Source organism: Orcinus orca, chromosome 1, assembly GCF_937001465.1.
Source record: "Orcinus orca chromosome 1, mOrcOrc1.1, whole genome shotgun sequence".
Taxonomy (NCBI): domain Eukaryota; kingdom Metazoa; phylum Chordata; class Mammalia; order Artiodactyla; family Delphinidae; genus Orcinus; species Orcinus orca.
This window is the reverse complement of record NC_064559.1, coordinates 159795532-159821701: the sequence shown is the minus strand read 5'-3', so window position 1 is coordinate 159821701 and position 26170 is coordinate 159795532. Positions and strand designations below refer to the sequence as shown.

The following is a 26170-nucleotide window of genomic DNA, read 5'->3' as shown; positions in this document are numbered from 1 at the left end:
TATAAACGTTGGCTCTCCTAGGAAAGTAAATACTTTATCGCTAACCTCTTTCAAGTCCAGCTTCCTTTTTACCTGACTCTTCTCTCCATCTAGATTTTGACTTTAAACCCTCCTTATGGAGCTATCTCAGACTAAACAAGTAACTAAAAACAGAAGAAATGCTTTAGAAGGGTCTCAAGGTACAGTTAAAAAGAGCATCAACTTTGAAATGAGACAGACCTAGGATGAATATAAAAATGAATCAGACCAAGGAGATGAATGAGGCTCAGATGGCAGTGTCAGGCATCTTTCCATCTCATCAGGGAGATCAATTCTGTACGTACATAATTAGGATACAAATGAGATGATGTATGTGACATAAGGAATTCAGGTAAACTGTTAGGTAAGCTTAGAGGAAGAAGAGACATCTTCCAGCTAAGAAGAAGGAAAGGATTTATGGAGTAAGGGGCATTTGAGACATGGCTTCGTATGATAAATTCTGTGGATGTAGATGTAAAGGGTATTCTTTTTTCGTTTTTATTCAAATCTTAAAGGATCTGTAGATCATCTGCAACCTAGACTGCCTTCCCCATGTTTTCTTAAATTTTCTATGTTAAAGCATCAAACAGTTCTTTTCTTTCCCTCTTTTGTATTCATTTTATAAAGACCAAGAAGATCTCATCTCTTTTACTCACTTTGCTGAGAACTGTAAAGACTTCTCTGATTTTTTAAACATCACTTTCCTTTCCCCAAGGAGACATATATTTAATTAGATGAATGGCATCAGCTAACCACCATCCTGGTGAAAAAGCTCCTCTCATCTGGGACAGAGGAGTTGGGCATTTGCAGTGTTACTAGAGAAGCCACCTGTGGATTTGTTTTACAATCCAGTGCTACAGTTACAAGCATTGTTTCCATTATATCCTCCAGTTAGATAGCATAGCCTCCCCAGGGCCTCTTCAGGGCTTCCCACAGCTTACAGAACTAGACACACTAAGTAATCAAGGCATTAAAGGTTTTTCATCTATTATATACTGATTTTTAAAAGTATAATTTGTTTCTTCAGAATTTTTCTGTCTATAGAACTTACCCACTGTCTAAAACACTGAAAATCTATATATTTTCAAGCTTTGTTTTTTAACTTCGGCATGTTTATATTATATGGTAATTTCTTGATTACCCATAATTCATGGAGAGGAGGATGTATCTACTGAAATTTTCTGGTTAACAAATGCTAAAATGCTTTTTGTTAAAACCATGGTCTAATGACAGTGATTTTTTTTTTTTAAATTATGAATCCTGTCTTCCATAAGATTAGTTACCAACACTGAGTACTGAAAAGAAAGCATAAGAGAGAAACAAGAGAATCATTTACTTAGGGCCTGGAGCATAGTTACCAAGAGCATGGCCTTTGATGGTACTCTTACCTAGCTGTGAATCCTGGATCCGCCTCTTACCGGCTAGGAGTTCTTTAACAGGTTATTTTAAATGTATCATTTTTATCATCCTTGAATTGGGATCACAGTGGTACACACTTATTTAGCCTTTTTATGGTGACTACATGAAACAGGTCATGGACAAAGAACCTGTTTCAACAAAACGCTAGAAACAAAATTAACTGTACCTAGTGTGCTGATAGACATTTTACATGTTAGTGCATTAATCGTCAAGGCAACCTGATGGGGTAGTATTTTTAATTTGATATTTTTATCTGTACTTTAGAAACAAGCACAAGTTGACCCTTGTAAAACGTGGTTTAAACCGTATGGATCCACCTATATGCAGATTTCTTTCAACAGTAAATACTACAGTACTACCCAATCTGCGGTTGGATGCCACGAGACCACAGATACAGAGGGCCAACTATAAATTATACACAGATATTCAACTGTGGGGAGGATCTGTGCCCCTAATCCTCACATTAGGGTCAACTGTACTCAGATTTAGAAAGTAATTTGCAGAAAATCTCATAATTCTAATTCTAATGTCAAAGTTGAGATTTGAGTTCAGATCTGACCAATTCTAAAGCTCATGCTACTTACTTTCTTGGATTTTTTTCCTTTTAGATATTTTTCATGTCTCTCCTTTATTGTTTTTAACATGCAGTAATACACACTAATTCTTCTGTAATTGAACACTGTAGAAATAACTAACGCAAAAATTCCCTAATCCCTTGTCCTACTCTCCAGAAGTATGCAACTTAAAAAGTTTGTTCTATGTGCTTGCATGTATTTTCCCTGCATTTATATCTATATGATGTATGGGGCTTTTTTTCTGAAAAGATTGTGCTAATTTACATTTTTCAATGGTGTGTGAAAATTCCTGTTTCCCTACAACGTTATCAATACTGAATGTTCTCTTTCTATTCTCTTGTCCATTTGATAGATGAAAAAATGCTGTATCTTTGCTTTAATTTGCACTTCTTAAATTACCAGATTGAATGTCTCAAAATCAAAACCATTTCTCTACTAACAACCCCACCTGAATTTGTACTAATCCCAGATGGTGGTGTTTTAAAATAAAAATCCATATAAATACAATGCAAATACTCCATTTATTATCCTTATTCTCCTCTATGTGTCCTCAGAAAGCAAAGAAAGTAACTATAATATATAATATATCATAATTCAATTGAGGAGATGCCTAATGTGTTTTAGAATTTTAATGTGGCTTATTATTACCAGATCTCATTTACATTAAATAAATATTTTTAGGAATCCACAGGAAAAAAGTCATCAAGAAAGCAAGTACTGCATTTATTGGTTCGGCCAGTATTTATCAAGTGTTTTCCATGTGCCAGGCAGGGTGCTAGGTACCTGAGTTTCACAAATAAACAAGATAAACATAGTTTCCCATCAAACAGTTTAACCTTGTGCAGAAGATAAACAAACGTCTGAGAAAGTTTTGGCTGGAGGGAACAGAGCAGCTAACTCAGACTGACTGAAAAAATAAGTAAGTAGATTAGCTCTCCTTAGAAGATTGCTAAGAATAAGGCTGGGCTTCAGGTTTGGTTGGTCCAGTGGCCCCATTTTGTCATCAGAGAACCAGTTCTTCCATCTCTGCCTTTGCTCTGTCATTCACAGGCTGCTTTCCTTCTGGTTGTGGGATGGCTGCCCATGGCTATTTGCACTTCATGCTCTCTTGTTAACTTGGGAGGTATGGGGACTTCTTATGGTTCTTTTAAGATCTACGAAGGACCTTTCCAGAAGTCTCCAGCAAACCTCTCTTGGTGTCTCATTGACCAGAACTGGATCACGTACCCATTCCTGACAAAATCATTGGCAAGAAGAATGAGATTAGCCTTAAGGCAATCAGGCCTTCTCTTGGGGCAGAGAGTAGGGGTCAGCTTTCTCTAAGGTGTATCTCTGAGCAACAGGTTATTGTAGATACTATGGAAAAAAAAAAAAAAAAGTCCTACTGGAAAGGAAGAAAAGAAGAAACAATATCCACTACAACAATAAAACAAGCAACTATGATTGAGTATCTGTACTACAGTTCAAGTCAGTGCGAGTGAAGAATGACATCTTTGCCGTTTTCTTTTTAATGTCTCATAGGATCAGAGTGGCACCAGTGAGGAAGACAGCAGTCTCGAAGCTTGTATCAAACAATTGCCTAAAAGTGAAAGCTCCAAACTGGTGAGAATACTGGGTGTTTCATCCAATGTTCTTTTTAGGGATGAACTGTATATATTTTGGATCAGTTGTGTTTGCTTCTCTAGGAATCTTGAGCTCTGAGACAGGGGAAGCTATTCCATATAGCAAATGACCCAAAGAACAGTGTATTCTCCTACTTTCTTCATATTTGAATTGTGCTGTCTGGGACTAAAGAAGCAATCTCTTTTAAATCTTGTTTAATATTGGGTTTCTTTGAGGCTAGGGTGGTGCTGAATTAGTTCTAGAGGCACGAAAAGAGATGTTAAATGGATTCCTGTGTTCATAATAAAAGATACTTAAACTTACCCAAGGGCTAGAGCCTTAGGAGAGAGGCAGTTTTAGAGAACTCTTCCTCCTTATGTGTCCTAACGTTTCATATCTTGTTATTTAATATTTATGGAACTTTTACTGGGTACCGCGTGCTATCCTGTGTTCTACATTCATTTTCTGATCCTCACAGCTGTGGGTGGCGATATTTTTCTTTTACGTGTGTGGAAACTGAAGGCTTGCTTAGAGATGTTAACTAACTTGCAAAAAGCCACTCACTAGTATGTTCTAGACCTGGAGATTGATCTCATTCGGTCTGACTCCCAAGCCTTTGCTCATAATCTACCTTTCTGTTTTGCAGCCTAGCACTTCCAGGGTTAGACTGCAAGTTCTAGAAAGAAATGTGGGCTTTTTTTTCCCCTCTGTTTCAAAATATCTTATGAGTCTCAATTAATCACTTAGGTGGGTCACTGTGATTTTATGACACCACAGAGTTGTTCATTTTACTTCAGGGAGTTTGAAAAATCATCCATTTATCTTCTTTCAACTTTTATATATATCAGGACTGGCTTAGATTCCATATCCTAGAAAATGAACTGATTCTTTCAGGCTGAAGGAAAAGGACATTTAGGCAAGAGTGGAAATTATAATGGTCCGCTCTTACACAAACCCTATGTGAGGCATCAAGAATAGTGGGACCAACAGATTATGACCATTGTTCTTGAACAAGACGTGCCAAAGTTACACTGTTCCCTTTCCAAAAGACAAACTGCATCTTTGCACTGAAGAGGAATGAGGAACATCAACGAATTTCAAACTCCAGCTCCTTCGTTCATTTAAAAATACTACTGAGACTTCCCTGTTGGTGCAGTGGTTAAGAATCCGCCTGCCAATGCCGTGGACGCGGGTTCGAGCCCTGGTCCGGGAAGATCCCACAAGCCGCGGAGCAACTAAGCCCGTGCGCCACAACTACTGAGCCTGCGCTCTAGAGCCCACGAGCCACAACTACTGAGCCCACGTGCCGCAACTACTGAAGCCCACACGCCTAGAGCCCGTGCTCCGCAACAAGGGATGCCACCGCAATGAGAAGCCCGCACACTGTAACGAAGAGTAGCCCCCGCTCACCGCAACTAGAAAAGCCCGAGCGCAGCAATGAAGACCCAACGCAGCCAAAAATAAATTAATTAATTAATTACAAAAAAAATTTTTAAAAACCCTACTAACTGGTCTTTTTGGCACTGTTTCTCCAAAGATAGATTAAGGAAAAATCTTTTAAAGCAACAGGACTTTGCAAGTAGAGGCCCCTGATTTCATCCACAGAGGAAATGGTAAAAAGAGTGAGAACACTCCCTTGCTTGTTGGGAGAGGCAGGTAGTCCCACAGAGGCTCACTTATAGGCTGCAGGCAAAAGCCAGCCGTCATCCACCCTCTGTTCCCAAGAAGGCAACACCAGTGATGGGGCTCCAAGTGCCAAAATAATTGGAGAGCCCTACCCTCAGGCAGAGGACCTCAAAGACTAAGGATAATGTTTAGATTCTTTCATACTGCATTTTAATAAGAATAAAAGCTTCCCCAAACCCATTGAGTGGTATTTTTCTTTCTCCCCTCCCCCCCTCACCTCCTTCTCTTTTTGGTATTCTACAATTTCTTTGTCACCATTTCCAATAGAATATCCATGGTCTAGTCAACTGAGGAAAGATAGCCAAACTTGAACAACTTTTATAGCATAAATATAAGTGGCCTAGCATTGCTTAAGAGTGTGTCTAACTTGAGCAAGTTAGACCTCACCAAGCCTCAGTTTACTCATCTGAAGGATGGGAGTGACCAGGATGTTATGAGAAACAAATAGGCAATAAAGTATAAACATGTAGTAGAGTATATGGTACATAGTTGGTGCTTAGCAAGTTCATGCATTAATTCAGAAAATATTTGCCAAATGCCACTATGTTCCAGGCACGGGAGATACAAAAGGGAACAAAATGTACCAGAACGCGTGCCTTCATGGAGACTCATTCATGGGTAGATGGGGGAAGGGAGATAGATAATGCATAAATTAGCAAATTATATTAAATCATGAAATTGCTGTTCTTGAGGGTAAAAATTTCATCTGGCTCAACCTAACATATTCATTACTGTCTCATCATAAAGTACAGTTGACCCTTGAAAAATGCATTGGTTAGGGATGCTGACCTGCACAGTGGAAAATCCATGTATAGCTTATAAGGCCCCCTGTGTTCTGGGTTCCTCCACATCCACGGCTCCAACCAACCTCAGATGGCGGATTGTGTAGTATTATTGTATTTACTATTGAAAAAAATCCGTGTGTAAGTAGACCCACATGGTTCAAACCAATGTAGTTTAAGGGTCAACTGTATTAATAACAGTTCCTCATCACTAGTCGTCATTTGCTTGTTTCTGTTATGAGTTTGGCACCAGCTCCCCTGCTTTGCTGCACCGTTCTAGGATGGTTGCTGATGCACCTCGTCAGAGGACAGCATGTGATCTGTATGGGCCTTGACTCCTGTTACCTTAGTTTATGTCCGTTGGAAACAGTAAGCTCTAACCCTTTAAAGGTTGAATTTCTTGCTTCCTGTGGGAGCATATATCTCATCAGACACTGCTGGCCCCTACAGGAGAGACCAGGAGAAAAACACAGGTCTTGCTCTTAAGCAGCTTACCCTCAGGCATCAGTGAGGACAACAGAATTTGTACCTGGAAGATCAGACCAGGCAGAAGTGTATTAAAGAGAGAGAAAAAAAATGTTACAGGAGTTCAAAAGTGAAAGGAAAACCATCTCGTTCAGGGATTAAGGACGGTTTCTTAGACTCTTGTCCTTTAAGGTGAACCTTTAAAGATGAGACAGCGATTGACTACTGAGGGGTTCACCAGGTGAATCAAACAGTGTGGGTGATGTACAGTGTGCAAAGTTGAACAGTAGCATCAGATAGAAGTTGAACAGTAGAATCACAGAACTGAAGAGACTATATGCTTTGAATTATAGATTAACATATTCATCTTTTTATGTTCAGTGCTCAATAAATGTCTCCTTAACTACATGGATACACATATATACAAGGTGCTACCTATGAGAAACTATACTCCAAAGGGCTATTAAAGTGCTTCTCCAAGATTACCTGTTTTCCGAGCTAGACTAAGCCATGAGTCTACATATATTCCAGTGCTTATTTCCACTATCCAGTGATGATTGGCTTTCGTCCATATCTCAGGAGTCCCCAGATTCACAGCCAAGGAGTTTATAATAACTTCAGTAGATATTAGATTTCTCTAAAATATTTTTTAAAAGGAGAATGACTTGTTTTTAGACAACGGATCAGGTGATGGTTGGTGAAGCATAGATTCCAATTGTGAGAGACTGGAGACAGGGAAGTGTCTGGAATCTATTTCAGAAGTCTAGGTGAGAGCCTGTTAAGACTGTTATTTAAACCTTTCGAAAGAAACTTAAAAAAAATTTTTTGCACAGAGCTTTGCAATTTGCAAAACTGCCTCATCTATTATCTCGTTAGCTTAAATATTTTAATATCTATTTTTGCTAACATGATATTAGTTCGTAATTTTATTCAATTTTATCCCCAAAATAACCCTATGTAAGAAGTAGGGCAGGAGTTATTTAATCACTGACTTACAGATGAGATCTTAAGCTGCTTAGTGAAAGACCACAAAACTAGAAATTAGAAGAGCTGCACCTCATCCTGAAGGGTCCTTGTCTCCCTGGTATCTTGACATAGAAGAGCATGAATCCCTAAAATAAGTATTTTAATCTTTTGGGTATAAACCTATGTTTTTATCATGTTGGGGATATCTGTGTTAATATAATACACTCTTTTGGGGCAGTATAGCTAAATTATTAAGAGTGCAAAGATTGGAGCCATTCTACTTAGATTCAAATCCTGGTTCCACCATTTACTAGCCATACAACCTTAGGCAAACAGCTTAACCTCTCTGTGCCTCAATTTTTGCATCTATAAAATGGGAGAAAGAAACACAAGGTTATTGTGAGAGAAAGGAGTTAATAACTATAAAGTACTAGGTAGAACCATGCCAGAGTGCTCGGAATGACTGTGTAAGGGGGAGTTGTTGTTAATGATGATGGTGATGTTATGCTGATTAAAGCATTAGGCGTCAGCCAGATGAGGATTAGCTGTTCTGAGTGAAGCATTACGTGTAACTTGGAAAACTGAAGTGAATTTTTTCAAACCCCAAAATGCAACTGCTGATAATAGATAGCATCTATTGAATGCCTGTGTGCCAGGCATTATTCTAACATCATTCACATAACAATCCTATGAAGTTAGTACTAGTATTATCTCCATTTAAGAGATGAGGAAACTGAGATACTGAAATGTTAAGTAAGTTGCCTAAATAATCACCTGGTGAAGCCAGGATCCAGGTCCATGCACTGTGAGGCTGGAGGCTGCACTCTAAACCACTATGCAGTACTGCTTCTCGGAGAGATACAGATATAGAACAAAACTGAAGTCAAGGGACAGCAAGAGAGTTACACTGGGATCTGAACTTTGTGATTTTCATTCCCTAAACCTTGAACTCCAATATAGAAAATTATAACGTAGAAACAGGTAGATACTGAAATTTACCTTTCACATTGGTAAATGAAGTGATATAGACCTCCAAACCGATGTTTCATAAAATGAAGGAAACTAAAACATTTCAAGAAGCTAAGCTGTGCCAGGCATTTTCATACTGGTTGTCTTATTTAACCCAATGATGCACATGTTTTTAGCCCTACTTTACTGATAAGGTACTGAGGCTAAGAGATGTCAAGTCTGTTCCTAAGGTCTCACAGCTGGTGGGTGCTATGGCTGGGACTCAAACCCAGTTCTCTTTGCCTCTAAACCCCATCTTCTCTTCATTGTGCAGTTCACATAGACAGCCTTTCTTGGAATATCAGAAGTATCACCGTGTGATCTATTTGTTCAAACAACAGATATTAATTGAGTATCTCTTGCATGTCAGACAACGTTATGTACAGGGGATTCAGTGATGAGCAAAACTATTAGCACTTCTTAAAGGGCTTGAGATGTTCAAGGACAGGTGTTCACATCAGCTTGTTGTCTTTAGAAGCTCAGTATTTAGGTGGGGAGGAAGGAGCAAGAGAAGGAAAGGAAGAGATAGTACTGTGTTGTTCCTTTTTTTTTTTTTTTTTTTTTCCGGTACGCGGGCCTCTCACTGTTGTGGCCTCTCCTGTTGCGGAGCACAGGCTCCGGACGCGCAGGCTCAGTGGCCATGGCCCATGGGCCCAGCCGCTCCGCGGCATGTGGGATCTTCCCGGACCGGGGCACGAACCCGTGTCCCCTGCATTGGCAGGTGGACTCTCAACCACTGCGCCACCAGGGAGGCCCCTGTGTTGTTCTTATAAATATCTAACCTCTGTTCTTGCTACCACCTTTGGATCTCTAACCTTGTCTGATTTTATAGTTTTCTGCCTTGATGTAAAACCAATTTATGTTTTCTTTGGTTCTTGTCTGTCTCCTCCTCCATGTTGTTATAGATACTAATAGCCAGTAAAATAATTTCAGAGCTACTAGCTTACAACAAAATAATAAAAGGACAAATAACTCAATTAAAAGATGGGTAGGGATCTGAACAGGCATTTCTCCATACAGATGGCCAATAAGCACATAAAAAGATGGTCAACCTCATTAACCATTAGAGAAATGCACATCAAAACTACAATGAGGTACCACTTCATACCTGCTAGGAGATTATAATCAAATACACAGATAATGTAAGTGCTGACAAGGATATGGAGAAATTGGAACTCTCATACATTGCTGCTACAGCCAGTTTGGAAAACAGTTTGCAGTTCCTCAAAATATTAACAGAATTACCATATGACCTAGCAGTTTTACTCCTAGGTATATACCCAAGAGAAGTGAAAATACACATCACACAAAAACTTGTAAACAATTGTTTACAGAAGCATTATTAATAATAGGCCCCGGGCTTCCCTGGTGGTGCAGTGGTTGAGAATCTGCCTGCCAATGCAGGGGACGCGGGTTCGAGCCCTGGTCTGGGAAGATCCCACATGCCGCGGAGCGACTAGGCCTGTGAGCCACAAGTACTGAGCCTGCGCATCTGGAGCCTGTGCTCCGCAACAAGAGAGGCCACGATAGTGAGAGGCCCGCGCACCGCGATGAAGAGTGGCCCCCGCTCGCCGCAACTGGAGAAAGCACTCGCACAGAAACAAAGACCCAACGCAGCCAAAAATAAAATATAAATTAATTAACTAAAAAAAAAATAAAAATAATAGGCCCCAAATGGAAACAACCTAAATGTCCACCAATGGATGAATGAATAAATAAAATATGGTCTATCCATACAGTAGAATATTATTTAGCAATGAAAGATAAAGAAGTACCAATACATGATGCTATAAGAATCAAAATCTGCAGCATGGCTTCACTCCTATTAATAGGGCTATTATTAATAATGCTGCTGTAAACAGTTGTGCACAAGTTCTTGTGTGATGTGTATTTTCATTTCTCTTGGGTATGTACCTAGGAGTAAAACTGCTGGGTCATACGGTAATTCTGTCAATATGGGCACACTTGCCCAGTTTTACTTCAAATTCTTACATTTAAGCACCATTATTTATAGGGGAAACTGAGAGCCAAATATGGTAATGGAGGTTCCAAATGATTATGTGCACTTTGCACTAGAAGACTTGTTAGGAAATTACTAATAAGCTTGCCACAGACATAACAGCAGAAGTGCTTCAGCCACTCATGTGTGTTCTTGTGATTTTAGGTTGCTGTAGATTGTTTAAGACAGCTTATTTTAAAAGTAGAAAAACAGATTTTGTAAGTGCTTGCCATTAACTTGCTACTAAATTCCCAATGTATTGATTGAATCAATAAAAAGCCAGATGTTACCCCCCCAAAAAAAAAAAACAGAACCAAAATCTATAGAGACAGAAAGTAAATTAGTGGTTGCCTATGACTGGGGGATAGAAAGTGACCCTAATGGGTACAAGCTTTCTTTCAGAGATTATGAAATGCTCTAAACTTCGATTGTGATGACACTTGTATAATTCTGAATGGTAAAACCATTGTATTGTACACTTTAGATGGATGGATGTTATGATATGTTAATTATATCTCAGTAAAGATGTTTTAAAAAATTACAGGAGGAAGAAGAAAGGGGAAGACAGAATATAGACAGTCCACAAACTGAAACCAAATCAGAAATTTGATTCTAGGTAACCTCTACACTGGAAGTTCTGTGATTCTGTTAAAGAACTATAATATGATCCTATGCGAGGAACTTTTAATGTAGTCTCTCCACATTTTGGAATCTTTTTGCAAGTGTTTAATATAATCTGCACTGAAGTAAAAAAGCCCCACTTCTTTGTCCATCACAATTAAAGCTTGACTTTACCTTATAAATTCCTGTGTTCAGCCTGTTGCTACACTCTGTGCTAGTTCCTGGGAAGATGCTACCAAAGGTAAACAGACATAGTCTCTCTTCTTGTGTTGCTTACAGTCTTCATGGGAGAGTGACATCGTGTGATGTTACATATAGCTTGAAATCTCAACTTTGATAAAAGCTAAGAACTAGAGGCGCTTGGTGCTAAGAGAGCACAGAATAGGGGGCTTTGACCTTATCAGGGAGGGCTCTCCCAGTGAAAATTGAACTGAGATCTGAAGAAGCTGGCGCTACCAGGCAGTGGGGCAAAGAAGAAACAAAGGAGGGAGCTGGGCAACCTTAGAGCCTCTGGGAGTTTGGGGAACTGAAATTCTGAATGTTCACGGTCGCCAGAACTGGTGAGATGGGAACTAAACTGGAGTGGTTGACAGGGGCCAGGCCACGCTGATGAGATGGACTCTATGCTAACGGTAGTGGGAAGCCATGGAGGGCTTTCGGAGGTGACTCTAAACTGTAGCTGTAATGTAGCGATCAGGTTGGACAGGGGCCAGAGTGGATACTGATGGGCTCCCTGGGAGTTTACTGCGGCAGAGGCAACGGCAGTCTGCAAGAGATGGCGGTGGCAGGATATATTCTCATATTCTGTCTTTGCAAAAATTATAATAAAATAAACAGTAAGGTAATATATGCGTTTACCTGGTAAGTTCCACAGAGAGTTGCCAGTCAGAGAATTTACCTTTCTTGCTCCCAGTATGCAAACCTTCTGCTGGACACGTGCTTTAAAGCTTTCCTCTGAACGCAGGTGTGGAGCTATTAAAATGGCAGTTGTTACACCATCTGGGTCTTGAGAACAAGCATCATCCCAAGGCTTGGCCAGCAGCCCAAGGTAACCTTGCTAGGAAATGCCCCCAGCAGATGTGCCCGTCATTCTAGCCCCACTCTATGACACTGCTTAGCAACAGTGCATGCAGTCTGTGTATCGAGTGATCCCTGTCATTACAGACCTACTTCGTGTGCAGCAGCCTCAAGAACATTTAGACTTTTCAAAATTTTTCAAAATGTTTAGGTTTTTTCACACGGTCTGCCGTGTTTGTCTTTACTGTTGTCTTTCATTATGAAACGTAATTTCTGACCCTTAGGGCAACAATAGAAAAATGAGAGTATTCCAGTCAGCTCGAGGTGGCATTCAACCTGTAGTTTCTTTGTGGAGATTTTAGAATTTACAGGGTAGCAAGATGCCTGGGGAGGCATGAATTGTTTCTGAGTTAACTATCATTAACTTAAACGGGCTGTGGCATGGAAATTCACGCGGCAGCTGACAGTGCGTTTTACCATTTCAGAGTCCCCACCAGCCAGAATAGCAACATTTTAGGAACACTTTTTCCTCTTTCCCTTCATACACTTGATCCACATAAAGTTTTCAAACGTACTTACTGAAAAATCAGTGTTAAGTGTTACAAATAATACCTGTATCTCCAAATGGTCTGATAGTACTTGCTTTCTCAGATGAAAAAGGCTGTCAGATATAAATCGTGGGCTCTGATATCTGAATGGACATAAACATCCCCCCTGCCGTCACTGGCTCTGACCTAGAAAGTGACTTATCCTGTCTGCCTTCATTTCTCCACCCAAAAATGGGGGAGGAGGAGACCCTCCTATTTTCTGTGAAGATGAAGTGTGATTTTGCACGTGAAATTCTTAATAGTGCTTGGAATGCAGTAAGGGCTCAGTAACTGTAGCTATTGTTAACACCAGATTTTGTCTATATAAAATCAGCGTGTGCTAGAACTCTCGTTATTCAGTACACATTTCCCGAGAACTTGTGATGTATCGAGCTTTAGGAATGTAAAGATAAATAAGACATCTTTCATCTAGGAGTTCACCACATTAGGTCTAATGCAAAGGTTACAAACTGGTTGTCAGGAGATTTTTACATTAAAAATCCTGGTTTCTATTTCCTACTGAAAACAGACCAGCATTCCAAGCTGCCCCTTTCATCAATTATGTACTTATAGTTTATTTCAGTCCCTACCTTTCCACCATTCTCTAACCCCTGCTTAGAGAATGCCTGCTTCCCCGTCACCTGTAAGTACTTGAGTACCTACATCATCCCCATCACCTGTGAGTACCTGAGGCTGCATCCCAGGTCTACTAGCTGTGGCCATGCAGGTGGGCCTGGCAGAAGGTGAAAGCCGAGCAGTAGACAGGAACTGGGTGGTGGAGGGCCTTGTGGACCAGGAGAAAGGTCTTTATACCAACAGAAGCCTTTGGAATGGTTTTGAAAGGGGGATTATAATGATGAGATTAGCTTGTTGATAAATCCTTTTGAGCTCCCTGTGAAGAATCTGCTAGCAGATGTCAAAACTGAAGGCAGGGAGTTTAAAAAGCTGCTAGAGGAAATGAGATGAAAGTTGACAGTGACCTAAACTAGGGGGTCTGTCAGTGAGTGCAGATTTTCAATAAATACAGGAGTTAGAATTGGTAGACTTGATGATTGTGTGAATGTCAAAGTTGAAGAAGAGGCAGGGTGAGGCAAGGATTCTCGGATTACATCGTGGGTAGCTGGCTGACTGCCTGGTTGGTTGATGCCATTCACTGATAAAATAATGAGGAGGAAGGGAATTCCCCAGTGGTCCAATGGTTAGGACTTGGCGCTTTCACTGCTGCGGACCCGGGTTCAGTCCCTGGCCAGGGAACTAAGATCCCGCAAGCCACTTGGAGTGGCCAAAACAAAACAAAAAACAAACAAACAAAAAAAACAGGAGGAAAAGCAGATTTGTGGGGAAAGATGATTTGTTCCTTCTTGTCTACTGAGTTTTAGGTGTCTCTGGAAGAGAGGAAACTGTTATTTATTTATTTTATTTTATTTATTTATTTATTTTTTTGCGGTACGTGGTGCTCTCACTGTTGTGGCCTCTCCCGTTGCGGAGCACAGGCTCCGGACGCGCAGGCTCAGCGGCCATGGCTCACGGGCCCAGCCGCTCCGCGGCACATGGGATCTTCCCGGACCGGGGCACGAAGCCACATCCCCTGCATCGGCAGGCGGACTCTCAACCACTGAGCCACCAGGGAAGCCTGAAACCGTTATTTAATGACTACTTATTAGGTACCTGTTCCTGTAGTAGGCACTTTAAAAGATTATCTTATTTATCCCAACAAAAACAGTAGTAGTAACAATAGTAATAATAATACCATCCACCATTTATTGAGCACTTATCATTTGTTAGGAACTGAACACAGTGTATTATCTCCATCCTCCCCATCGTGGAGCATTATTCCCTCCATTTGGCAGATGAGGGACCTGAGTATTCCAGTTGATGCACTTGCTCAAAGGCTTAGGGGCAGTAAGTGCCACAGTAAGGATTCAAAACCTTATGTTTGACTCATAACCTTACATGCCTGACTTGTGCCAGACTGCCTCTCCAAGAGGTATTTGGTATTAACCCATAAAGAAGCTGAAGTTTAGGAAGTCTAATTTGTCATAGAGCTTGTAACCTATAAGTAGAAAAACCAGGACATGACCACTGTCAGACACCAAAGTCCAAGCTTTCTTCTTTGTCCAGATAATACTAAAGAGTTATTAATTAGACCCATGTGGATCTGTGACGGTTCTCACTGGTCAGTGGGAAATATGAAAAATAATAACCATGTGGAGAGTTCTTCATAAAGCTAAGTTTATTCAATTTAAAAGACTGTCCTTTAAGAGTGTGTCCTACCTAACTTTTTAGTGTTAAAATGGCTCTTCCTACATGACATTGTGGTGGTAATATATGGTGATAGTTGTGGGGAGAGGACTCTAATAGGTTGACCCCTCTTAAATCACTGATATTTGACCATTTCTTGACTCATAAATTAGCAAATTCATATACTCCAACCTAATATTCCCTTGCTCTCAATTACACCAAAAAAAAAAGGTAACTCTATAACCTCAAAGTCCTTTTGAAAAATTTCTGGTCTTTGAAATCCCAAAGTCTAAGAAAAATCTATTTTGCTTCATGTTGTGATCCTGGAATCAGGAGTACTTTGGAAATGATTAGATGAAAGCAGGCAAAGATAGAGATTAATAAAGGCTGGCTGTGGTTTTATTTATTTATTTATTAAGTAATTTATTTATTTTTGGCTGTGTTGGGTCTTTGTTGCTGCGTGTGGGTTTTCTCTAGTTGCGGCGAGCGGGGGCTATTCTTTGTTGTCATGCGAGGGCTGCTCATTGCAGTGACTTCTCTTGTTGCGGAGCATGGACTCTAGGTGAGCAGGCTTCAGTAGTTGCAGCACGCGGGCTCAGTAGTTGTGACACACGGGCTTAATTGCTCCACAGCATGTGGGATCTTCCCAGACCAGGGCTCAAACACATGTCCCCTGCATTGGCAGGTGGATTCTTAACCAATGCGCCACCAGGGAAGTCCCTGGCTGTGATTTTAAACCTGTTAACTGGGAGGCTGATACTGTCACTAATTTAAAAAAAGAGAGAGAAAAAAAAACATCTATGGGAGAAGATAATGAGTTCAGTGTAGAATTTTAAAGGAATAATATACCACATGACTTCTGATACAGGTTCAGTTTATCAATTTTGACTGCTGTGCTTGATTAAAAATTATTCCTAAGTGTTTTTAAAGTGCTGGGATCCAAGTTTGGGGAAAAAAATAGTTTAAAATGTGTTTCTGATGATTATAGGCTTCTTGTTAAGTCTTACATCCAGGCTGGAATTCTCAGGTGTAATATCCTCCTCTTTTTTTTTTTTTATTTATTTTTTCGGTACACAGGCCTCTCACTGCTGTGGCCTCTCCCGTTGCGGAGCACAGGCTCCGGACGCGCAGGCTCAGCGGCCATGGCTCACGGGCCCAGCCGCTCCGCGGCACGTGGGATCTTCCCGGACCGGGGCACGAACCCGTGTGCCCTGCATCGGCAGGCAGACTCTCAATCACTGCACCACCAGGGAAGCCCTCCTGCTCATTTTTAAAACAAGGTCCTGAACTGTGTGCTTAAAATCCATTTTTATCCCCAGTTTGCTGTCCATCAAGAACTGTAGGATTTCTGGTTCAGCTACGGAAGCCGATGCCACTGTGTGAATATTATTTTCTATTTCAGATCCAATATGAAAATAGCATCTATAGCAGGAGTGTAGGCGTTCCCTACGGAAGAATGTATCTGAGTCAGCGCTGGCCTCTCTTTTGTGACAGTATGCACATTGCCAATGGCAGAGTTCAATTACATTGAAATATGTGCCATTTTTCACAGCTCATTGTACTTTATGTCTTGTATTTCTGAAAATCACTTGAGATTTGCCTACATGATAAATTTCCCTTTCCCAGTCATAAAAAAAGACAGTAGATCTACAGTCAAGTCTACTTCCTTCACAAAAGTCACGAGAGAAAAGCTTTTGGCTTTTCCTTCCATTCTCTTCCCCTCTGCATCATAATGAAGATAATATAGAGATGTGAGGGTAGCCAGTAAAGTAACCTCATGAACTCAAAGACAGCAGAAATACAGGTACACATTTTTAATACAAATTCACATCTTGGACGTCTGCTAGCTTTCTTTCACTCCCAACCAATTTAATGGCCTGCCGTGGAGACTTGTTATTCAGCTTGGAATTTCATCTTGCCTAGAAGGAAGCTGTTGCTTACCAGATAGTTCTAAATTGAGAAAGTAATCTTACAATTATTCAGCAAGCAGGATGGGCCCAGAGAAGCTCTTAGTTGTGACAGCTCAGAGCCCTGAACTCATACTTTCTTACCTATGTTTGGTGCCCCATGATCTGAATCCCAGAGCTTCTCAGAAATGTTACGATGTTCTTTGCATCTGTAAAGTTTTCACTTCTCTGGGAAGGGCTTATTTGCTGACATAATTTTAAGATCATATAACCTAAAACCTATGTTGATTATCTTATCTTTCAAAGAAAGCAGAAAATAAGTGAGTTTATATTGAAGGCCTGTTATATCCCCAGCACTGTGCAAGCCACAGTGAGCATGACACATAAGTCTTCCCTTCAGAAAGCTTCCAGAACTGCTGAGAATAATGGCAGCTAACTCTGTCACTGCATTTACTATGTGCTCCAAAAGGCATCATTCTAAGTGTATTAATTCATATTTTATATGAGATCAAGCCTATTATTATCCTCATTTTATGGATTAGGAAACTGAGGCACAGAGACGCTCAACTAATAAGTGTCACAGCCTGGATTTGAATCTGACTTTAAATAAATGACTTAGTGTTGATGAGTACTGTTGAAGGGAAAGTAAAGATGCTGTGGGAGCTTTTGCTAATGTGATTTCACCTGATCCAGGTGGGTAGATGAGTGGGTAAGAATTAGGGTGGGGGCTTCCCTGGTGGCGCAGTGGTTGAGAGTCCGCCTGCCGATGCAGGGGACACGGGTTCGTGCCCCGGTCCGGGAGGATCCCACATGCCGCGGAGTGGCTGGGCCCGTGAGCCAAGGCCGCTGAGCCTGCAATGGGAGAGGCCACAGCAGTGAGAGGCCCGCGTACCACAGAAAAAAAAAAAAAAGAATTAGGGTGGGACTGATCTAGGCAAAAGTTGTCCTTTGACTACTTTTAGGCTGAGCAGCTTTCTTTAGTTTGTTGTCTTGTACTCAGTTCACTTCATCTCTATTTACAGACTCAACTCCAGTGAGTTTGTTATTCTGATCGTTTCTGGGCTCCACCTCATTTTAATCAAAAGTCTCTTGGTTGCAAGCGATAAAACCTCAACTTGATCTTATAGACAGAAGGGGAAATTCACTGATAGGCTACAGGTTCTTTTTACATAATTGCAGGAAGGGACAGTTGGAACCAGAGACCTGGTGCTGGCAGAGGTGACTCTGCACATTTGTCTGACTCTCTTCTACTTCAGACTGGCTTCCTCAGCATGGTATGAGCATGGCTGTCCATGGCTCCTAAGCCTCTCTGCCAGAAAGGGGCTGGCTCTCTGCCCTTGGGTCCACTGTGGAAAATCTATAGGATGTTCTTGTGCGGTTCAGGTGTCCACACTTGGACCAGTTACCGTGGCCAGACAGACAGACATGTTGAGTACCCAGCTTTGGGACAGAAGTCAGCCAGCTTTGGTGATTGTAAGCTGGATATCAATCCATTATTATCTATTATAAAGAACATTCCCAGTGTTGCCTTTTATGTCCAGTCCTCTGAAGCTCCTTCTCTTGATCAGAGTAATTTGCCTGGCCCGCCAAGCATTTTCTTTCAGCGGCTCATAGTGCTGCGCTGAGGATTATAACATAATGCACACAGAATGTGTCATATCAGTATGTTTCATGAAATGAGAAGATCTTTCCACACTCCTTCCTCAGTCTTCTAATTTAGAGGTCCCCTGTGCAAAGTCAACACCTTAAACTGTCCCAGAACCTCATCTTTGAAGGCACTAAGAGCTCCCTTGGAGCAGTAGCTGAGAGATTAGTAAGTTCTAAATTTAATTGTAAACACGAAGGAAAGTGACTCACCCAAGGTCACTGCAGTGTCAAGTGCCATGAATTTTGTTTTTCCTGCCCAGGCTCGAAATAAGCAGGCATGCCTTGTTCCGACTTGTTGAATCTAAAAATGGAATCATTATGTTGAGGCCAACTCCTGGGAATCTTGTATGAATTGTTGGGAGGAAGTGAGCCTTTCCCTGCCCCTGTGGTTTACCCCTCGGTTAAGGGCAGGGACTTTGGAACAAGATGTGTCTGTGTTAAGTTCTGGCCTGGCATATACTTTGTTTTGGTTTTTTTTTTAATTTTATTTTAATTTTATTTATTTTTACTTTTGGCCGTGTTGGGTCTTCGTTGCTGCGTGTGGGCTTTCTCTAGTTGAGGTGAGCGGGGGCTACTCTTCATTGCGGTGCGCAGGCTTCTCATTGTGGTGGCTTCTCTTGTGGAGCATGGGCTCTAGGCACATGGGCTTCAGTAGTTGTGGCACACAGGCTCAATACTTGTGGCACATGGGCTCAGTACTTGTGGCTCACGGGCTCTAGAGTTCAGGCTCAGTAGTGTGGTGTACGGGCTTAGTTGCTCCATGGCATGTGGGATCTTCCCGGACCAGGGCTCAAACCCATGTCCCCTGCATTGGCAGGTGGATTCTTAACCACTGCACCACCAGAGAAGCGCCCTGGCATATACTTTGGATTCTCTGTACCTCCGTTACTTCAACTCTAAAATGAGAATGATAGAAGTACCTAACACATAGGTCTGTAGTGTACATCGATATCTAAAATATGTAACCTGGGCTTCCCTGGTGGTGCAGTGGTTTGGAATCTGCCTGCCAATGCAGGGGATATGGGTTCGAGCCCTGGTCTGGGAAGGCCCCACATGCCGCGGAGCAACTAAGCCCATGTGCCACAACTACTGAAGCCCGCGCGTCTAGAGCCCATGCTCCGCAACAAGAGAAGCCACCGCAATGAGAAGACTGCGCACCGCAACGAAGAGTAGAGCCCGCTCGCTGCAACTAGAGAAAGCCCGCATGCAGCAATGAAGATCCAACGCAGCCAAAAATAAATAAATTTTTTAAAAAATCCCCAGAAAATTGGAAAAAAAAAAATGTAACCTACCTGGCTTGGTAACTGGCAACCATGCTCCGTAAGTTCTAGCGATTGTTTTATCACCATCATGTACTGGCTCCGTCCCTTGGACCAGAGGTTTAAGGGTAATCAGTATAAGAGATGGGACATTGTGGTGGGCCAGATGCTTTTCAGAGCTCTGATTTCATCCTTCCACATTTTTGAGGACAAGATAAGAGAAAGGGAAGGAAATTAATACCTCTTGGGCACCTGCTCTCTGCCACATACCTTCACACATATATCATTCAGTTGTAGTTCAATATTTCCATAATTATTTCTCTAGTTTCTGTCTCACCAGATATGTACATGTCATAAGTGCAAGGCTCCATTAGTCTTTTCTCACAGCACAGAGCAGGTGCTCAGCAAGCGTATGTTGAACTCAACTTTGATGGCAACGCTTCATTCAGGTAGCGGTTACTGCGTTCTCACTGTTGGGAGAAATGAAGGTTTCTAAGCACTACTGCTGCTAGTAAGTAGTGGAACCAATCTGAACCCAGATTTTTCTCGCTGCTATTCCAGTGCCCTTTCTTTTCATTTACAAGTGCAAATGATGAGGACAAGTTCTACAATTAGTAGTACCCTGTGTCATTTGCAAATTGGATTTTAAAGTGTTTAGCTGGGGAAGTCAGCTCTTCTGTCACATTGCTGGTTAATCTGGTTTAAACAAAGGTAGAATTGCAGACCTCTGCAGTATCATTTTCAAATAGAGGCACTTTTTGCTCTTCCTAAGGCCATTTGATCCACACTAGAGGGAACAACACCAGTGGTTTCCGTTTATAAGGTAGTTTAGAGTTCTTATTCTGAAAATTCCCATGAGCACCATTTACTGACTTTCCCATGTCTTTCTTCTCTGTTTTCAGCTGTGATCCTTTAAAATAGAGGCCACAGTGTCACCTTCACTGTGTGCCCTTCCTTTCATGGCTGGCTCTGAAATCCATCCAGGTGCATTTAAGATTTAAGTTCCCGAACTTTGATTCATTTAGCACTAGCCCTTTATCAAGCTTATATTCTATTCTGCCATATGTTTAAGAAACAAATAAGACAAAATCAATGATATTAGTATATGAGAGACAAACACATAAGATTTTTAATGTTACAAAAAATAGTGATAAAATAAATTGGTCATGCTGTGAAGGGGCACCACCCAGGGGCTCAGGGAAGAATTAAGGGAAGAGGTAATTTTAAAATTCTTTTTATGTCACATAATCTGTTTAGGAGCAAAGTTAAAAAAAAGAAAAAGAAAAAGCTAGGAATGAGGGAGAGGAGTTCTAGGATCTTCCTTCCATATGGGGGAAATAAGAGAGAATCTAAATGAGAGATAGTTCTGGTCCTAAAAAATGTTACAAGTAAGCAGCTAGGGGTACTCACAGTCATCCAGGGATCCTAGGCTGTAGTCTCAGGATATTACGTGGTGGGGTTAAATCTCTCAGGTTAGAAACTAATAGGGAATTGAGGAGACAAAAATGAAATTATAACCTAATCTAGTAATAATGAATGACTGGGCATAGTCTGATCATTATCTATTGTATTGTTGCAAATCTGATGGGAGCCTGTTGAAGAAAGAGTATATCAGGGCTTCCCTGGTGGAGCAGTGGTTAAGAATCTGCCTGTCAATGCAGGGGACACGAGTTCGAGCCCTGGTCCGGGAAGATCCCACATGCCACGGAGCAACTAAGCCCGTGCGCCACAACTACTGAAGCCCGCGCACCGCAACGAAGAGTAGCCCCTGCTCGCTGCAACTACAGAAAAGCCCGCGTGCAGTAGCAAAGACCCAATGCAGCCAAAAAAAAAAGAGTATATCAATATGCCCAGAAAAGAAACCAGGGTGGGGGTGGGAGTGGTGGTGTCAAATAGTACACCAGTGTTCCCCAAAGGAGAAAGTGTCCTGTGCAGGTAATTGTTTTCACCAACCCTATAGCAGAGTTAGGAACGTAGGTTTATCATAGGTTGATTTCATCTATCATCATTAGCATCTTTATTAAATACCTGCTATTTGCCAGGTACCATGCTTAGTGCTTTTCATGTATTGCTCCACTTAATCCTTTCAACATCCCTAGTGTATAACTGCTCTTATTTTTTTCCCATTTTATATACGAAGAAACTCAGGCTTGGAAAGGTCAGATAACCTGCTCAGGATTTCAGAGCTTTTAAGTTGAGGAGCTAGGGTCACAAACTCCTAACACTCTACTATACAAGTCACACCTTTCCTCTCACCTTGAGATAGATTACCTATCTGCCAACTGTGTACTAGACCCTCTGCCTGGGTGTCTCTCAGACATTTACCAATGGCCAAGTAAACCCATCCTTTCTCCTATCCAGATCAGTCTCTCTCTGTGTTCCCTGCCTTGTCCAAGTAAAATGCATGAGTTCATGCCTTAGAGTAAACCATCATATAATAATTTCCCCTGTAAATTGCCTGTAAAAAAGGATGGGATATGGTGGAAGGCAGACAAGCGTTCTGGTCAATTTATCACTGTCATCATTTATTTCAACTAACTGTCCTTTAACTATGCATCAGTTTCACATGTGTTTTGATAGTTTGCGTCTCTCCTAAGTCTGAAGTCTGCACTTCTCCATGGAGTTCAGCCTAACTTTTATCTCCCAGTGTCTTTAGTGAGTGTACATTTTTGCCTCTAATTGGATATTTTAAGGGGAAAGAAATTCTAATATCAGGACTTGAACCCTGAAAGGGTTCAAGAAGAAAAAACTCTGGCTGAAATGACCATCAAAAGATATCTGATAGGCTTAAAGCCTGACAGACCTGAAAGGGCAAAAAAGCATTTGGAAATGACAAGCCTGTGTTCATTTCTGAGAGTTAGTCCAGGTGGATGAATAGAACTCTCCTGCCTGCTGTGTTGGTCATTTATGTAGTAGCTTCAAGCCCCATTAAATGGTGCTTGACTGCTGAATTTGGAGAGTACAGTTGAGCCTACAGTTGTAATACCGATAACTGGCTGTATCTTTTACATTTTAGGAAGACATCTCCCAAGTGGTTGGTCAAGGTGTGGTGGCAGGTCAGCAGAAGGCACTGGAATGTCCAACTGACAGCGTATGTAACTGACCCTTTATGTTTGCTCTACTCGGATGGTGTGTGTTATAAATGGGTTCCAGAAAAAAAGGAGATGGTTGCAATGAATTCTGATCCTTTATTACTTGGCAGGAAGTTAAGGTATGTCTTTCAACCTGAAGTCAACCCACAACTGTATCACCGATCCTGTGCAGGATGTGTGGAAATATCCTTTGTATGTCTTCCTGTACCAACACCCTAAGCAGGTGTTTAAAAGTGAGGCATCTCTGAAAACACACTTGCACCTAAATTCTGAGAGCCCCATGCCTTACATAATGTCATGAATAAAAATTTTAAGAAGGAGAGTTTGTAGTTTTATAGAATTATAAATGCAATAACAAGTGTTCCTTGTATTTATATAGTTTTTCTTCTTAAAAAACTATAAATTTCTATCTGTCAAATTTTTGTCCTATTTTTGCCGTTGAACTTTTTTTTGTGCTGCTAAAATTTATATTATTACTATATTAACTATTTTTATGTTTAAGGAACTATAGATTACTAGAGCTTACAGGAAATATATATTTCAAACATTGCCAAAGAAAATGCCTTTGTAATTAATTTCCAAAATTTACAAGCAGCTCATGCAGCTCAATAACAAAAAAACAAACAACCCAATACAAAAATGGGCAGAAGACCTAAATAGACATTTCTCCAAAGAAGATATACAGACTGCCAACAGACACATGAAAGAATTCTCAACATCATTAATCATTAGAGAAATGCAAATCAAAACCACAATGAGATATCATCTCACACCAGTCAGAGTGGCCATCATCAAAAAATCTAGAAACAATAAATGCTAGAGAGGGTGTGGAGAAAAGGGAACACTCCTGCACTGCTTGCGGGAATGTGAATTGGTACAGCCACTATGGAGAACAGTATGGAGGTTCCTTAAAAAACTACAAATAGAACTACCATATGACCCAGCAATCCCACTACTGGGCATATACCCTGAGAAAACCATAATTCAAAAAGAGTCATGTACCAAAATGTTCATTGCAGCTCTATTTACAATAGCCCGGAGATGGAAGCAACCTAAGTGTCCATCATCGGATGAATGGATAACGAAGATGTGGCACATATATACAATGGAATATTACTCAGCCATAAAAAGAAACGAAATTGAGCTATTTGTAATGAGGTGGATAGACCTAGAGTCTGTCATACAGAGTGAAGTAAGTCAGAAAGAGAAAGACAAATACCGTATGCTAACACATATATATGGAATTTAAGGGAAAAAAATGTCATGAAGAACCTAGGGGTAAGACAGGAATAAAGACACAGACCTACTGGAGAAGGGACTTGAGGAGACGGGGAAGGGTGAGCTGTGACAAAGTGAGAGAGAGGCATGGACATATATACACTACCAAACGTAAGGTAGATAGCTAGTGGGAAGTAGTCGCATAGCACAGGAATATCAGCTCGGTGCTTTGTGACCGCCTGGAGGGGTGGGATAGGGAGGGTGGGAGGGAGGGAGACGCAAGAGGGAAGAGATATGGGAACATATGTATATGTATGACTGATTCACTTTGTTATAAAGCAGAAACTAACACACCATTGTAAAGCAATTATACCCCAATAAAGATGTTAAAAAAAAAAAAAGAAAATGCCTTTGTAAAGTATCCAAAATTATATGCTAAAAACCTAAATAAAAACAAGTAGGTGTAGAAAGAACCTTAAAAATAAGGTTCAACTGAAAACAATTCACTTCAACTGAAAGTTGTAAGCAATTTTTAAAAATTTAGAACCATATTTTTTTTTACTTTATGTAATATATTTGCAAATAGTATTAATGTGCTAGTGCTTTACATACTGCCACTTATCTCAAGACATATATCAAACATCTCTAAAATTTTATAACCATAGAATTTTAGAACTGGGGTGAATCCAAACATTCTCTGGCCTTTCTTTTCCCTGCTGAAAAGTGAGCACTTAAATATCTAACTCATTCTCCTTTCAGAAAGTGATTATTACCCTTTTCTATAGCTGCAGAAGAGAAATGACCCGGAGATCATTGGGCAACATCTGCAGTGAAGCTGTGTCAGCTCATCATAAACAACTTCCCAACCATTTGAGCTATGACAAAAGGAATGAGATTCCTTGTGGAAATGGAATTTTTCATCCCTGAAGGTTTTCAGTCAGAAGCTAGCTGATCATTTATTAATATGTTATCAAAGGACATAAAAACATTAGTAGAGGTATCACCACCAATTTACAGATGAGGACATTTAGGAGGTTGAGTGGCTTGCCTGTGATCACACAGCTAATTAGTAATAGAAAACTCAGTCTGTCTTCTTTTGAGTAGTGATTTTTTTTTCTTACCATGAAGATCTGATGAAGTGTAGACTCTTTCCCCAGAAAAACACTGGTAAGTATAACTTTGATACAACTGCAGCGGTTTTATAGTTCCTGGAATTCCCTCTATAAATCTCTTAGAAACCCATTTATCTTGTGTTAAGAATCCATGATTTAACTAAAAAATAAGTTTCAACTTAAAAAAACAAACACCCCCCCCAAAAGAAAAACACACTTGACTGAGCTCCACACCCCTAGTGCCAATTTCTTTGGTCTAGAATGGGGGTTCCAGCATTCATAAATTTTAAAGGCTCCCTAGCAGTTTCTGTTATGAAGACAGGGTTGAGAACCCCTGGTTTAGTTAGGCTGGATGACTTATAAAGTCCACTCCAACTCTGATGTTCAAATACAGTAACATTCAACAGCAAATCCAAACTGTCTTCTTTTTAAAAAAAATTTTTTTTGAATTTTATTTTATTTACTTTTTTATACAGCAGGTTCTTATTAGTTATCTATTTTAATATTTATTTAATGTTTTTTTTTATACAGCAGGTTCTTATTAGTTATCCATTTTATACACATCAGTGTATACATGTCAATCCCAATTGCCCAATTCATCACATCACCACCCCCAACCCCTGCCGCTTTCCCCCCTTGGTGTCCATACGTTTGTTCTCTACATCTGTGTCTCAATTTCTGCCCTGCAAACTGGTTCATCTGTACCATTTTTCTAGGTTCCACATATATGCGTTAATATATGACATTTGTTTTTCTCTTTCTGGCTTACTTCATTCAGTATGATAGTCTCTAGATCCATCCACGTCTTTACAAATGACCCAATTAAAAAAAATTTTTTTACATAATTTTTAAAGGTTACAGTCCACAAATCCAAGTTTTCTAATCTTTCATACTTGGTAGTTTGGTTTTATGTCAATGGATGAGTCGTGGGAGCTATGTTCCTCCATCA

General features: G+C 40.6%; 1 protein-coding gene across 24 annotated transcripts in view; it reads left to right on the top strand.

Moving 5' to 3' along the window:
- The window catches only part of PATJ (PATJ crumbs cell polarity complex component), a 405040-nt gene that overhangs the window by 274859 nt on the left and 104011 nt on the right, over positions 1 to 26170 (top strand). For 20 of the 24 annotated variants that reach the window (XM_049696976.1, XM_049696961.1, XM_049696921.1 and 17 more), the window contains 2 exons: positions 3534 to 3614; positions 22816 to 22890. In XM_049696976.1, the coding sequence (XP_049552933.1) occupies positions 3534 to 3614; positions 22816 to 22890 (156 nt within the window). The remainder of the gene's footprint in view (positions 1 to 3533; positions 3615 to 22815; positions 22891 to 26170) is intronic. The other 4 variants (XM_049696905.1, XM_049696983.1, XM_049696982.1 and 1 more) reach the window with 2 other exon arrangements.